Source organism: Papaver somniferum, chromosome 1, assembly GCF_003573695.1.
Source record: "Papaver somniferum cultivar HN1 chromosome 1, ASM357369v1, whole genome shotgun sequence".
Classification (NCBI taxonomy): domain Eukaryota; kingdom Viridiplantae; phylum Streptophyta; class Magnoliopsida; order Ranunculales; family Papaveraceae; genus Papaver; species Papaver somniferum.
This window is the reverse complement of record NC_039358.1, coordinates 217,411,468-217,427,005: the sequence shown is the minus strand read 5'-3', so window position 1 is coordinate 217,427,005 and position 15,538 is coordinate 217,411,468. Positions and strand designations below refer to the sequence as shown.

General features: G+C 36.2%; 1 protein-coding gene across 1 annotated transcript; it reads left to right on the top strand.

Moving 5' to 3' along the window:
* Positions 1-466: 466 nt before the first annotated feature.
* Positions 467-3,188, top strand: LOC113360245 (F-box protein PP2-B10-like). The gene is made up of 4 exons (XM_026603778.1): positions 467-588; positions 953-1,828; positions 2,721-2,923; positions 3,033-3,188. The coding sequence occupies exons 2-4, from the start codon at positions 1,027-1,029 to the stop codon at positions 3,186-3,188; spliced, it is 1,161 nt and encodes a 386-aa protein (XP_026459563.1). The 5' UTR covers positions 467-588; positions 953-1,026.
* Positions 3,189-15,538: the final 12,350 nt, after the last annotated feature.

Genomic DNA, 15,538 nt, shown 5'->3' with positions numbered 1-15,538 from the left:
CACCAAATTAAAGATTCTAAGACCAAATCAGAAATCCACGCTAAATTAAAAATCCTAAACGACGGGGCGAGGCGAGGCGAAGCCGAGCCATACCCAATCAAAAACGTAACACGATCGGAAAAGAGGAAGTCCCGCGACATCAAATTAAAAATGCAAACGGGGCGAGGCCAAGCCGAGCCATACCAAATCAAAATCCTAAACGATGGGACGAAGCGAAGCCGAGCCACGACCATTTGAAAATGCGATACATTTTTAATGAAAATGTTAAAAAGAAAAAAACGATGCCCGACACGTAGCACGGACACAAAATCTAGCTTTTTATGTAAAGAAGTCCAAAAGTATCTTCAAGTGTCCCGAACACCATAAAATATAAGAAAATGTAGAAAATGGGACGTGTAAGACGGGTGTTAAAATGTTTATATGTTTTGGAGCCGAGCAGAATTTGGTTGTGTTGGGGGCACAAAAAGAAAAAGCCCTCTCACAAGTATTGACTCGGCTAGAAAACAGTTTATGTTAGAAAGAAAAATTTAGACTAGGTTTTGTAAACGTTATCAATCTCTCCGTAGAACTTTGGATCTTCTGAAATTGGTAATTTCTACTCCCTTTGAGTTCTAGTGTTTGCTTAAATCTTGTACTAGGCCTGGTCGGATACCTAATTACACTATTTTATTGCTAAAATTTATATTTTCCTTGGGTGGATCATAATTAACATGAAATCCCTAATTCCATGCTAATGAGATTGAATGTAGTATGAATTTGAAACCTCCCAAAATCGGTATATGATGGTTGCAAACTTGTGACATGAATTGTGGTTTACAAAAAGAAAAAGGGTTTCTGAGGTTTTTGGACTTAGAAAATTTTCTAATGCTAGAGAAAATATTTTGACAAGTACAAATGTTGTAATTTGGGGAAGCAAATTTTGATTTCTCTTTTCTTTTTTCCCCTATTGCAGAAACAATCTAGATAAAGAATCCAAGGTAAAGTCAAAAATAGAAACAAGAGGTACTGGTGGAAAAATCAGAAGATATGGACAATATCGAAAGACTTCCAGAAGGATGTATATCTGACATCCTATCCCTAACATCACCTGCGGATGCGTGTAGGTCTAGTCTAGTTTTAACTCTTTTTAAATCTGAAGCTGATTCAGATGCTCTCTGGGAGAAATTTCTACCGGCTGATTATCAAGAGATCATCTCCAGAGCATTTTATCCTTTTCCGTCAGCTGCATTATCTAAGAAAGAGTTATATTATCGACTATCGGATGACCCACTTCTCATTGATGCTGGTCTTAAGAGTTTTCAGTTGGAAAAATCTAGTGGGAAGAAATGTATCATGCTTGGTGCAAAGGAGCTTGCAATTGCTTGGAGACACAATCCTAACCACTGGCGTTGGGAAGGTCACCCTGGCTCCAGGTTTCCTCAGGTGGCCGAACTTCAATGGATATGCTGGTTTGAAATCCGTGGGAAGCTTGATACCACTATGCTATCACCAAAGACCTATTACGCAGCTTACCTAGTGGTAAGGTTAAATGGTGATGTTTATGGATTTAATGGCGAGCCTATAAAGGCCAAAGTCAAAGTCGTTGGACAAGCTGGTGATAACAGTAGTGTGTGTAGCAAAGAAAGACTTATCTACTTTGATGTTGGTGGCGAACATTCTCCACCAGATCCAGTGTTGGAGGGTCAATATATTGCACGGGAGAGAGGAGATGGATGGATGGAGGTTGAGTTAGGTCATTTCTATAATGAAGGAGGAGATAGCGAGGGCTGGGAGGTGCATATGTCTGTGCTTGAGATTGGAAGAACCAAGCGTGGCCTTATTGTCCAAGGTATGGAACTTAGACCCAAGGTGAACACATAATTACTGGCCTAAAATTTCTTTTATATTTTGTTTTAAGGCTTGACATAAGAAGGTTGATACCGCTGTAATTCCTGTATTATACTTCTATTGAAAATATGCTACAAACATACTATGGAACCAGGGACGGGCCTAGCAAGGGGCTAAAGGAGGCTGTAGCCCGTCCCTAATTTTTGGGTAAAGAGAATTTAGTATAGAAACTGAAGTTAAATTTTATATTTAGCCCACATATTAGTTGTATTTAGCTAATTGTATGTGATTTTTAGCCCATACTATGAGGTGATCAAAATTTAAGTCATGTTTAAAGTAAATAATCTTCTTCCACTCGCTACCTTTCTACTCCTACTTTATTCTCTTTTGGTAATCATTTTGTTTTTCCGTTATTTGTGTTCGTTTTAACTTTTATTTCCCTAGCTAATTTAGTATTGTACGGGTGGATCACTATTTGGCCACTAATTATGGGGTGTATTCCAAAAAATTTGCCGCGCCCTTCTGCCGCATTATCGACTGTTACAATCCAGCCCTACCCAAGGGAGAATCCTGGGTCAGTCCCTGTATGGAACTGTTATTGTAAAATGTCTAGAAAAAAGGTTAGTTGCTTAATAATTTGCAGTGACTTATGATCTATGAACTATGTCTAGGTCTAGGTCTTGAAATTTGTTAGTGAAAGCATCTGCAAATTTTGTTGGGAGAATATTTTTTGCAGGATACAATGGAATTCTGTCTACGCCTCCCAATAACCCTGCAAGTTATGGAATTGGCAGTTTTATTACGTTGCAATTGTCAACTCATCCAAATTTTGACGCAATTGAATTAATCCATGTTTTGGTTTGTATATTTTCGATTCTGAATGATCTATCCAGATGATCTTGGTCTCTCGTGCGGTTATGCAGTATCATCAGGAAAGAGAGACGGAGAGACAGAGCAAGCAATTTTAACTTTCATTCATTTGTGCAGAAAATTTTATTTTGAAATTAGACTAATCCCATTTTCACAAGCCCAGGAGCAACCTGTCAAACCGAATCAGGGTCACGCAATCCATCAGTATGCCTCTTTAATATTTAGAGTGTGTTTGTTTTTTGCTAACTCGGGATCTAGATCTGACTCGGCAAATGTCAGACCGTTTGTTTTTTATTTTATTGAGTCAGATCCAAATGAGTCAGGTGTGATTTCAGTCAAATTCAGATGAGTTGGGTAAGTTAGGAGAAAACAAACACACTCTTACACTGAAGGTGGATTATAACCAAACTGCCCAGATATGTGCAACAGAAGACAATTCCAGTAGCCACGTCTCAGGTGTCAAAATGGGGGCCATATACGCTGCCGTATAAGCATTTTCAGAAATGTATTTCTTTCACCCCTTCTTACTTTCGATTCTGGCGCCACCACTGGGTTTGCAGGTAAACATTATCCAAGTATGGTTTTGGTATCCTGAATTCACCTGTCTTCACGTGTTACAACTTGCATTGTGTTCAACTCGGCATCATTTTTACAATAAGCCCACATGAGAAGAACATGCCCATGCCTTTAAAAAATAATCCTACAGAAATACATACTAATGATTCCTGGCAAAATAATGTTTTCTCTGCTGGCAAATCGTGTGACATGTTCAGGGCTCCTAATAATATGATTCATATAGAGATGCGACAATAATCAATAAGCATGTTGTAATCAATATGATTTTCCATTTAGGGATAATAACGATCTCAATTGTTCAAATTTTGTGCCCGAAATTTCCCCCAATAGCTGATATTTTTGGTTGTGCAGGATCCAGAAGCTGCCAGAGTTCGTGATTGGTAACGTCGAGTCTTTCTCTGTGATTTAGGACCACCATTCATTAACACTATGTAGGTTTAAGATCAATCTTGTAATGTATAGGGAAGATCGAAGTAAATGCTATTGGAGTCTGAAGCACGCGCGCGCCTGTGCGGCTAGCTTTTTGTTCTATGAGAAAAGATGAAAGGAAAAGAAAACAATAGAGAATGACTTTAGCCACATAAAGTCGTTCTCTAAATACAGGCCGTGCTTCAAGCAGAATAATGATAACACATGCGACTACAAGATACAATTAAGCCACATAAAATCAAAGATAGTTCAGACAGAAATGCTAAATACATCAGTGGTGGTTTGAACAATACACAATACCTAAGCCCCATTAGAGCAAAGAAGAAATACAACAAAATACATATAAGAATACATAGAATTAGAAAATTTGAACCCATGATCTATCGAATTGGTGATTTGAAACAAGTCATCACACAGCACTCCTGCGGGTAATATATCCATGAAAGCGATTTGGCCGATTGCAGTGTATTAACTAGTATTTTCGACCATATGGGTTTCTAATGTAACGGTTCCATCATCATAAACGGTACCAGAGCAATCCATGTTATAGGTATCTGTCGATGGTGCGCAGTCCTGTGCAGATACCATCTCTGGCATATTCAAATGATTATTACTTGCACATTTACAAGAGAAAACCCAAAAGAATACAATAAAATGAAACGATTGAATTGAATTGAGTGAGAAATATATATATATATATATATATACATATATATATATATACTTACGTGAAAATGCCGCAATGAGAATCAACATAAAGAATAGACACTTGAAGAAAATATTGATGATCTTGGCCATAACTGGCTCAGTTAATATTGTTTCTTCTTTGTTAGTGTGTTTCTTCAACCCTAATTCTGATATGGATAGATGATCCTGAACTATATTTCTATTAATAGGCATACGATAACTCTAATGTTCATAAAACGAAAATGAGTAGCAATTAGTCGTGTTTTGGTAGTGGAAATTTTTAAATGATTATTTGCCACCTATAGTACAACCATCGACTTTGAAATACCGACCGAGTCACGGTAAAACAGAAAATCCGAGCTACAACGGCTTTTAACACCGATCCAAGCAAAAGATTATTTCTATATTCCAAGAACAACAGAAGATCATTGCCTGAAGAGATTTCAGAACCACTGGCATGCGGTTCATATATTTGCGGTATGTTTTAGAATTGGTATTAAATTACATGTGTGGATTTTTTTATATGTTGGGAGCCGACCGGAATTTGGTTATATTTTTTTGGGGTGCAAACAAAAAAAAACTGTCGCAATAAAATTAGGGCACATGTAATATATGGGTTGGGTGGCCAAAGTATCCTTGCTAAATTGGGGCCTATACATATTAATTTGGGCCTATCATTACGTGACAAAAGTGTTTGAAAATACTAAATTAAGCTCTACACTAACTTTAATAATTCTAATACTAAATATATAAAACAGAAACAAAACTTAAATCATTTCTATTAACATCGAAAAATCAGAACTCTTTTTTTCCCCAATTCCCATGATAATCAAAAACTACAATTTAATCCCAAACAACAATTCAATATTTTATTTTATTTTCAAACCATACTTTCGCCAAGATAATTCGAAGATTGAATTAATTCCCTTTAATTCATTTCTTTAATCAATATCTTGAGCATAAAATTTTTAAAATTTCGTCATCAATTTTTTTTTTTAAATCAACCAGAATCGGTTTACATATGCACTGACGTATACTTATTATTCTTGATGTTCATCAAAGGTAAAGAAAATTCCCAGAATCGGTCAACACAATACACATTCACCGACCGATTCTGATTCGCGATGTTCTTTGTGTTTGATCACCATCAACCAGAATCGATATATATAAAGGAACTTGTATGCAGATTCTGGTTTCGGTTCATCATTTTCATTGAGCACTAAACCCAGAATCGGTATATAGGAAGGTGTATATAATCCGACTATTCTTAAAATGTATACAGAAAAACTTTACTGTGGAATCGGTGCATATGTGGCAACACTTAAACCGATTCTAATTTTCATTTCCATTATTCTCCATTAATTGTTCTTCAACCTCACATTGGATTTTGAGTAGCCAATTAATTGCTTTATCTCTATAGTCTTCATTCAACATAAAATGGAAGTGGTTGTCGCTACGTAACAAGAGTGTATGTTTCGCTCTCCAATATTCTCATTTAATTATCATCTTGTGAATGCTTGTGCCCTGACAAAGTACATTGGTTGACGTGCAGTGTGTATGAAACAAGTAATTGTGACCGAAGTTTATGAGTCAAAGTGGATTGGTCTAATAATGGTTTATCTAGAGGTGTAAAACGTGCTGGCCCGGCACATCCCGGCACACGAAATCGCGTGCTTCACGTGCCATGGGTCGTGTTGTGTTGTGCCAATGATTTAAACGTGTTGTGCCATGATGTGTTTAATTTACTAGTCAAAAGCTAGGCACAACACAGCCCACGAGCACAACACACGAATAAACGTGATGTGCCGTGTTGGCACACGTGCTATAAACAATTTGATCACTTAATGTATATATTAAGTCGGATATTATCATAAGAATTTAAATAAACAACGTATCATTTTCAATTGTTTCAAGTAAAATTAACAAGTTATTCAATAAAAAGAAATAACTCATCAAATATATAAAATTGGATCATTGCCATGTAACTTAATGTTCTAATCAAATATAGGTAACGACATTATAACAACGATATTGGAATATATTTTCCAAATATTTAGGTATGTGTCGTTATAAAAATAAGCCAACATAAAATGTCAAAAACTAGCGAGAATAGTGACTCTTTTGTGAAATATACACAAAATGTGATGTATTATGCCTTGTTATATATACTTGTGCATGTTATGACGTGCTTTCTTAACGTGATGGGCTGGGCCACGTGCTAATCCGTGCCGCGTGCTGTGCTGTGCTACTGTGCCAATCAGTCAAACCTAGCACGTCCCATTTAACTAACGTGTTGTGCCGTGCTGGGCTGAGCCACGTGCTGGACTGGGCTGTGCTCATATTTTAGCGTGTTGTGCTGGGCTGTGCTCGTGCTGGCACAGCCCAATTTACACCTCTAGGTTTATCCATAGCCTAATGAAACAGTTCCTCGATAAACTCATAGTATGCGAAACAAAACCAGAATTTGTTCACATGTTGCGAAACATATACCGATTCATCTACAAACGGTCTATATGTTAATTTATGTTTACCGATTTTGGGTGTTCTCTGAGAACAAAAATGTGTACATTATTTATATGTCCTTACTTTTGAACCCCAATAAATATATCCTTATACAACAATAAATATGTCCCTACTTTTTAATAACCTATCCATTTAAAATTAGATTACCCTTACCCATATAATAGTTTTCTTTATTTGAAAATGGAACAAATTTCTTCATCTACCACTTCACCACCACTACCAACATTCAACTACCATTCCACCACCACCTACCAACCGCCACAACCACTAATATTCCACCACCACTCCTTCACCACCATCATTACACCACCACCAGTCCTCCACCACCACTAGTCCGTCACCACCACTAGTCCGCCGCCGCCACTGCTTCAGATATTTTTGTATCAACAACAGTAATTGATCCAAATAAAAATAGAATCAACAGTAGAAGTTGATCCAATTTAGTGGATCAATAATGGTAGTTGATCCAAAAGAAAAAAAGGATCAACAGTAGAAGTTGATCCAATTTAGTGGATCAACAATGGTAGTGGATCCAAAAAAAAAGATCAACAATAGAAGTTGATCCATGTAAATGGAGTGAACTTGCCGTGAGCCGAACACGCATCATTTGACATGGAGTCAGTCATGCTACCATTGCACCACAAATTCAACATTGGAAGAAATTTACATGATTTAAACTAAAAAGCTTAATTTAAACTATAAGGAAATATTGTCAACAATAGGAGTTGAAAGTATCAACAACAGTAATTGATCCTATAAAAAATTGGGTCAACAATAGGAGTTGATCCCATAGATAGATCAACAACCATAGTTGATCCAATAAAAAATTGGGTCAACAACATGAGTTGATCCCATAAAATGGATCAACAACAACAATTGATCCCATAAAAACATATAAACAACAACAATTGATCATTACATGTAGCTTCATAAATACCAACAGCTTCAAGACCAGCTTCAGAACCAATCTCGACAACTATAACAACCAGAACCGCCATTCTACTACTATTTCCATGACTAATTTCTCATTCGAACCTCTCTACCATTACCGCCACTAACAAATCACACATCTCCACCACCACCACCACCAAAACAACCATAGCCAAAATGCAACACCAATTTCATCATTCCAACCAAAAGCACCTCCATCTGCATCATCAATTTCTTAGTTCTAAACTATTCTCATCTACGTCACAATCACTTACAATACCACCAGTACTGAAAGAAACTTAGATTCAAATACATACCTCATCCGCCGTCGCTGCTACAACACCACCATAAATCGTAACCAAAACCAGATCTCAATCTATAATTGCAACCTAAAAATCATACTTATCTTTCAATTCATTTTTCGTTGATTAATCTTCGTTTTTCAGTTGTTGTTGATGATTTTCATCGACTTTTCTCCATCGATTAAATTTTTTTGCTTGAACTGATATCGTCGATGGATCTGGTTGAAGAATAAGGGCAAGCAAACCATGATAGAACACAAAATCAAACACAGAAAGTGACAGAGGTGGTGGTGTAGATTTTGGTGTGCTGATTCTGGTAGTGGTGGAAGTGATGGAGATGATGGTGGGAGCGATTTCTTTGATTTGATTTTTTTCTGTCATAAGAAGTGATGAAGAAGAGGATAGTGAGGAGGGATAAATACGGTAAGGATAAAATTATGTTTTTAATGAAAATTTTTAATTATGCCACTAGGGACATTTATAAAGTCTGTTAGGGATATTTGTGAAGGCCCATCAAAAGGATGGACAATAGTTCAATTTCCACAACAAAAATTATCAACCCAGAATCGGTCGACGAATACATGAACATCTACCGATTATGGGTCGAGTTTTTTCCAAAAAAATTTTTTTATCGTGTTTTGGTGATTAGTTGATTTATAAATTAACAAGATAAAAGATCTATTAATAAACCAAACTAACACTAATTAATTAAGGAAATTAGTCATTAAAAAAATAATTGATTAAGGGGTATTTCATTTTATTTTTGTTACGGAATGATAGGCCCAAATTAATTTGTATAGGCCCAATTTAGCCAGGTAAAGTATATGTATGCGAGTCCTCCGCAGTTAGAAAAACAATAGTTTGTGTTAAAAAATAAATTTTTTCAATTAGGTTTTCCTGACGTTGTCAATCTCTCTCTTTGTTTACGACTTTGGATCTTCTTCCCTGATATTATTGGTGGCGGTAATTTCTACTCCCTTTGATTTCTAGTGTTTGCTCAAATATTTTATTAGCCCTTGGTAATATGATCAAATCTTTTAATAAATCTTTGATTTCTACTCTTTTTCTGGTAGGAAAAGATAGATCGTAGTATGAAACTGAAACCTTTAAAATAGGCAAACTTATTGGCATATGATCGTGGTTGCAAACTTGTGACATGAATTTGTTTGACAAGTAAAAAGGTTGTAATTTGGGATGGCGATGTTAAATTCTCCTTTCTTCTACTTTTTCCCCCTATTGCAGAAACAATCTACATACGAAGGTGTAGTCGGTCGACAATGGAAAGAGCAGAGAAAGATGAGGTACTAGTTAAAAAATCAGATGATGATATATCAACAATCTCGAAAGACTTCCAGAAGGATGTATATCTGACATCCTATCTCTAACAACACCTGCAGATGTGTGTAGGTCTAGTCTAGTTTCAACTCTTTTTAAATCTGCAGCCGATTCAGATGCTCTCTCGGAGAAATTTCTACCTGACGATTACCAAGACATCATTTCTAGAGCATTGTATCCTTTTCCGCCACCGGCTGCCACATCTAAGAAAGAGTTATATTATCGACTATGTGATGAGCCACTTCTCATTGATAATGGTCTCAAGAGCTTTCAGTTGGAAAAATGCAGTGTGGAAAGAAATGCATCATGCTTGGAGCAAAGGAGCTTGAAATTGATTGGGGGTGCTGGAAATGGCGAGGTTTCCCTGGCTCCAGGTTTGCTGAGGTGGCCGGACTGCATTGGGCATTCTCGTTTGCAATCTACGGGAACCTCAAAACCAGATTGCTATCACCAAAGACCGTCTACGTAGCTTACCTTGTGCTGAAGTTAAAGGATGACGCTTATGGGTTTGGAAACCAACCTGTAAAGGCCAGAATCGAAGTCTTTGGATGAGCTGGTGGTAGCAGTAGTATGTGTAGCAAGGAGAGACATATCTACTTGAGTCCCAAGTCCCAACGGTGACCGACTTCAATATTTTGCACGGGAGCGAGAGATGGATGGATGGAGGTTGAGATGGGTCATTTCCATCACGAAGAAATCGAAGACGACGAGGGTGGGGAGGTGCTTATGTCTGTGCTCGTGAATGATAGGTTAAGAACCAAGTATGGCCTTATCATCAAGGTATGGAACTTAGGCCCAAGGTGGATACATAAATTGCAAAATTAACACTATAATTCCTATATCTATACTTCGGGTTAAAAAATATATTACAAACATATTGTGGAATTTTTATTGTAACATTAAAATGTCTTGGTTGCTTAATAATTGGCAGTGAATTATGGTCTATGTACTATGTCTAGCGAGTGAATTTTGTTAGGCTGCGGATTTTTGATGCAGGATACCAGTCAGGACCTAACAAGTTCTGAGAAATATTAAGCCACTACCAGGCTCTAACAGTCCAGTGATTCTTCTGAATGTATTACACAGAGTTGACATTCGGAACTCCAAGATAGTAATAGTTATTTCATACTCCCTCCGTCCCTATTATATAGACGGAATATTGGATTTTCCTAATCCCACTAAATAGGCGGAATTCTAATTCCAAGATACCTTTTGACCCATATAACCTTATTTATGTTGTATTGGAAATTGTATTGAGAATAAGACAAAGGGTAAAAACAGGAAAAAACATGAAAATTTATGAAAACCAAACAATTTCTTATTCTACGAGATTTTAACTTCTCCGCCTATATAATAGGGACGGAGGGAGTATGTTTTTACTGTCTTTTCATTACAGTCTTTGTCTAGCTGTCTGTCTTAATTATGTGGCTAAGATCCCCACACGTGTGTGGTTGTTATCTCTTCTTCCAAAGTCTGTTTGTATTAAATGCTTTTGTACATACTCCTGTATTGGTTCATGAAGAACACAGTTATACTTTCTCTCAATACTACTATGGTATAGACACAAAGTTCGATCCAATCTCGTTTTCTTCTCAATTCTGATCTTCTTCTTCTTCTTCAATCTTTAATCTTCATCTTCATCATCTTTCTCTCTTATCTCCAATCTTATTTCTTTTCATTACAGTATTCAAATCATTCTGTTTTTCCTTCTAGATCTCATTCTCCTATTTTCTTGATTCTTTCTTTAAGATCTCTTGACCTTTTTAATGGAAAATCCAACAACTCATTCGATTTCTAAGGTTCCTTTTAATCAATTAACCAGTATTGTTCAATTAAAACTCAAAGATGACAATTCTCTCATCTGGAAGGCTTTGATGTTACCTGTGATTCGAAAATTCAAGATAATGAAATATCTTGATGGCTCTTCTGAGTGTCCACCGCATTTTACATCTCGTACTAATGCAAACAATGGAGTAGAGAATCCCTTATACACTGATTGGATGGATGAAGATGCGACGATTATGATATGGATCACCTCAATAATTTCTGAAAATGTTATTTCTTCTTTTGCTACTGCAACATTTTCCTATGAGCTTTGGAAAGGTATTTTTGATCGCTTTGCTCGAATTTGTTCTACTGATTCTATACAATTGAGAACAAAACTCATGAATATCAAGAAAGGAAATTCTACTATTGTTTCTTACACTAATGAAATCAAGACAATTACTGATCAATTGGCTGCTACTGGATCTATTATATCTGATGATGAAATTGTAGTTGTCACTTTAGGAGGATTGATTTCTGATTATAATTCTTTTGCTACATCTGTGAGAATGAGAACTCCGCATGTTTCCAATCTTGAATTGCATAATTTGCTTCTTAGTGAAGAGTTAGTCATTAACAGTAATAGAGCATTCTATTCTTCTGGCCCTAACAATGGTAGAGCAAATTCAAGAGGATTTTACAGGGGAGGTCGTAATTCTTACTCTGGTTGAGGATTTGGTAGAGGTGCTGGTATTCTACCTTCCCAACAACAACAACAACAAATTTTTATCCTACTTCTGTGCCAAGACCTCCTTCTTTTTGTTCTACATCTATTTCTTCAGGGGAGAGACCAACATGTCAAATATGTCATAAATATGGACATGTTGTTGATGAGTGTTGGAACGGGATGAATTTCTCCTATCAAGGAAGAAATCCTCCAAGAAAATTACAGGATATGCTTGCTTCTGCAATTATTATGGGTCAAAATCCTTGGTATGTAGATTCAGGGGCAACACATCATTTAACTGCTGATGCTGCCAACATTGCTTCTACTTTTTCTTATGGAGGCAGTGAATCAGTCACTACAGCTAATGGTGAAGGTACGAAAATCCTTAAAACTGATTTTCTTTAGTAAAAGTACCTAATAACAGCTTTACACTCAAAGAAATACTTCATGTTCCTTTATCTTCACATAACTTAATTTCAGTTCATAAATTTACTAGAGATAACAATTGTTCTCTGACTTTCACTTCAAATGACTTTACTGTTAAGGATGTGAGGTCAGGACAGATCCTTTTTCAAGGTCCCACTAAGAATGAACTTTATCCTCTACATGGAAAAATTACTTCACCAGTCACTTCAACAGGTTTTTCATGTATTAAAGCTTCTACAACAATCTGGCTTAGAAGATTAGCTCACCCATCGTTTCAATCTCTCAGTAGGCTAGCTAGGATACTTAATATTTCAGACAAATGTCTTACTTGTACTGAGTGTCAAGTATGTAGAAGTCATAAGCAACCCTTTCATATGTCAATGTCTGTAACTACAGCTCCTTTATAACTACTTCACATGGATGTATGGGGTCCTGCACCAGTTATGATTGTAAATGGATTCAGATATTATGTAAATATTATTGATGATTACACAAAATTTTGTTGGATTTATCCTTTGACTCTTAAATCTGATTTCAAGACTACTTTTGATAACTTCAAAGTTTATATAGAAAATCAGTTAAACCTACACATCAAGGTTATAAGAACTGATGGAGAAGGAGATTTGTCAATGCTGCTCTCAAAAAGGTCTTAGCTAATAGTGGTATATATCATGAAATTTCTTGTCCACACACATCTGAACAGAATGGTGTGGCAGAATCAAAACATAAACACCTTCTAGAGATTGTAAGAACTTTCTTATATCAAGCTACTTTGCCTTTTGAGTTTTGGTTTGATGTTGTATCAACTGCAAATTATACCATAAACATATTACCAACAAGATCGTTATCTTTTTCAACTCCTTTTCAGTCCATGTTCAACAAAGCACAGGATTATTTCTTTCTCAAGTCTTTTGGTTGTTTGTGTTTTCCTTGGTTGAAACCTTACACTAATAACAAACGGCAACCTAGAAGTGTGCAATGTGTTTTTCTTGGATATAGTTCACAACACAAGGGTTACAGGTGTTTAGATCCATCTAGTGGTAAAGCGTTTGTATGTAGGCATATTGTATTTCATGAAGAAAAATTTCCTTATAAAACACTTTCTAAACAAAGTCTTACTGATTCTACAATATTTTTAGACTTTCCAAGAACTTCTGCTACTTTGGATACTTTTGCACTTAGTGATAATAATATTACTTTTACAACCTCTACTTCTGATACTTCAGTACATATTTCTGATGTTCCAACTACAGCAACAACACCTACTTTTTTTGTCAGCTCTATGAATACTCATCAAATGACAACATGAGAAAAGGTTGGTACTTTCAAACCAAAGGTATTTTTCCAACAAAATATGCTTTATCTGATTCTCATATATCTCACTTCAATCACATTACTCCTACATGTTACACTCAAACTGCTAAGATTCCAGTTTGGTTAAAGGTTATGCAGACAGAAAATACAGCTTTACAAGATGCTGGTACTTGGTCAAAAGTACCACCTGATCCCACTCAAAATGTAGTAGGATGCAAATGGGTTTTTAAGATAAAGTACAATCCAGATGGTACTATAGAGAGACATAAATCTAGACTAGTAGCAAAGGGATTTCATCAAGTTGAAGGTTTTGATTTCACTGAGACTTTCAGTCCTGTTGTGAAACCTACAACTATTAGACTTGTGCTCTCTCTAGCTGTTAATTTTGATTGGAATATTAAACAATTATATGTGAGTAATGCTTTCCTCCATGGAGATCTAAAAGAATAAGTTTACATGAAACAACCTCCTGATTATGTATGCAGATTACATAAATCCTTATATGGTCTTAAGCAAGCTCCTAGACCTTGGTATGAAAAGCTCATGGATGCTCTTATTGATGTTGATTTTATTCCTTCACAGGAAGATTCTTCATTGTTTGTTAAGAAATTAGGTTCTAAACTTACTATCATACTAGTGTATGTTGATGATATCATCATCACAGGGAACAACTTAGCACATTGTGATTCGATTATTGCTTATCTTTGTACCAAATTTCCAGTGAAGGATCTAGGAGCTCTACACTATTTTTTGGGTCTTGAAGTTAAAAGGAACAGCAAAGGTCTTTTTCTAAGTCAAACTAAATATGCTCTTCACTTAATAGAGAAGACAAATTTGGTTGGTATCAAACCATGTTCTACTCCTTATTCTGGCTCTCAAAGATTGAGTGCTACTGATGGTGATATTCTGTCTAATCCTACAGAGTATAGATCTGTTGTAGGTTCTCTACAATATTTAACTTGGACAAGACCTGAACTATGCTTTGCAGTAAACCAAATTTGTCAGTTCATGCAGTCTCCAACAACAACTCACTTAACACCTGCAAAAAGAGTTCTCAGGTATGTCAAGGGTACTATTGATCATGGTCTTCTTATCACTAAAGGTTTCACTACTCTTCAAGGTTTTTCAGATGCAGATTGGGCAGGTAACCCTGATGATAGAAGATCAACCAGTGGTTACTACATCTTTTTTTGTGAAAATCTTGTTTGTTGGTCAGCCAAAAAGCAAGCAATTATTTCCAAGTCAAGCACTGAAGCTGAATACAGGTCATTGGCATCATCTGCAGCTGAAGTTATTTGGTTATGCAATTTTCTCAGAGACTTACACATCTTTCTGCCAAATTCACCTACTATATCTTGTGATAATAAAAGCTCTATATCTTTAGCTTCAAATCCTATATTTCACAGCAAGATGAAGCATGTGGCTTTATATTTTCATTTTGCCAGAGAATTATTTCAATCTAAGTCTCTACAGGTCATATATCTCTCAACACTAGAGCAAGCAGCTGACATTTTCACTAAGGGACTTGCAGCATCGCGTTTTGAGTTTCTGAAGTCCAAATTGAAGGTCTTAACAACCCTTCATGTGTTACAGTTGTATATATAACTGTCAGGTGTTCATAATTGTACCAGTATTCTTCTGCCACTTGTCTGTCACTCATAGGCTCCTATGCTGACTATATGACTGCCTTACATGTCCATGTCATATGTGTAACTTTAAATGCTTATCTTCTATTCATTAATTCTGTAATGAACAGACAGACTCTGGTCTGAATCTTTCTAGGGTTTCTCAGTAATCTTTATGTATAATTCAATTATTGCTTTCATCA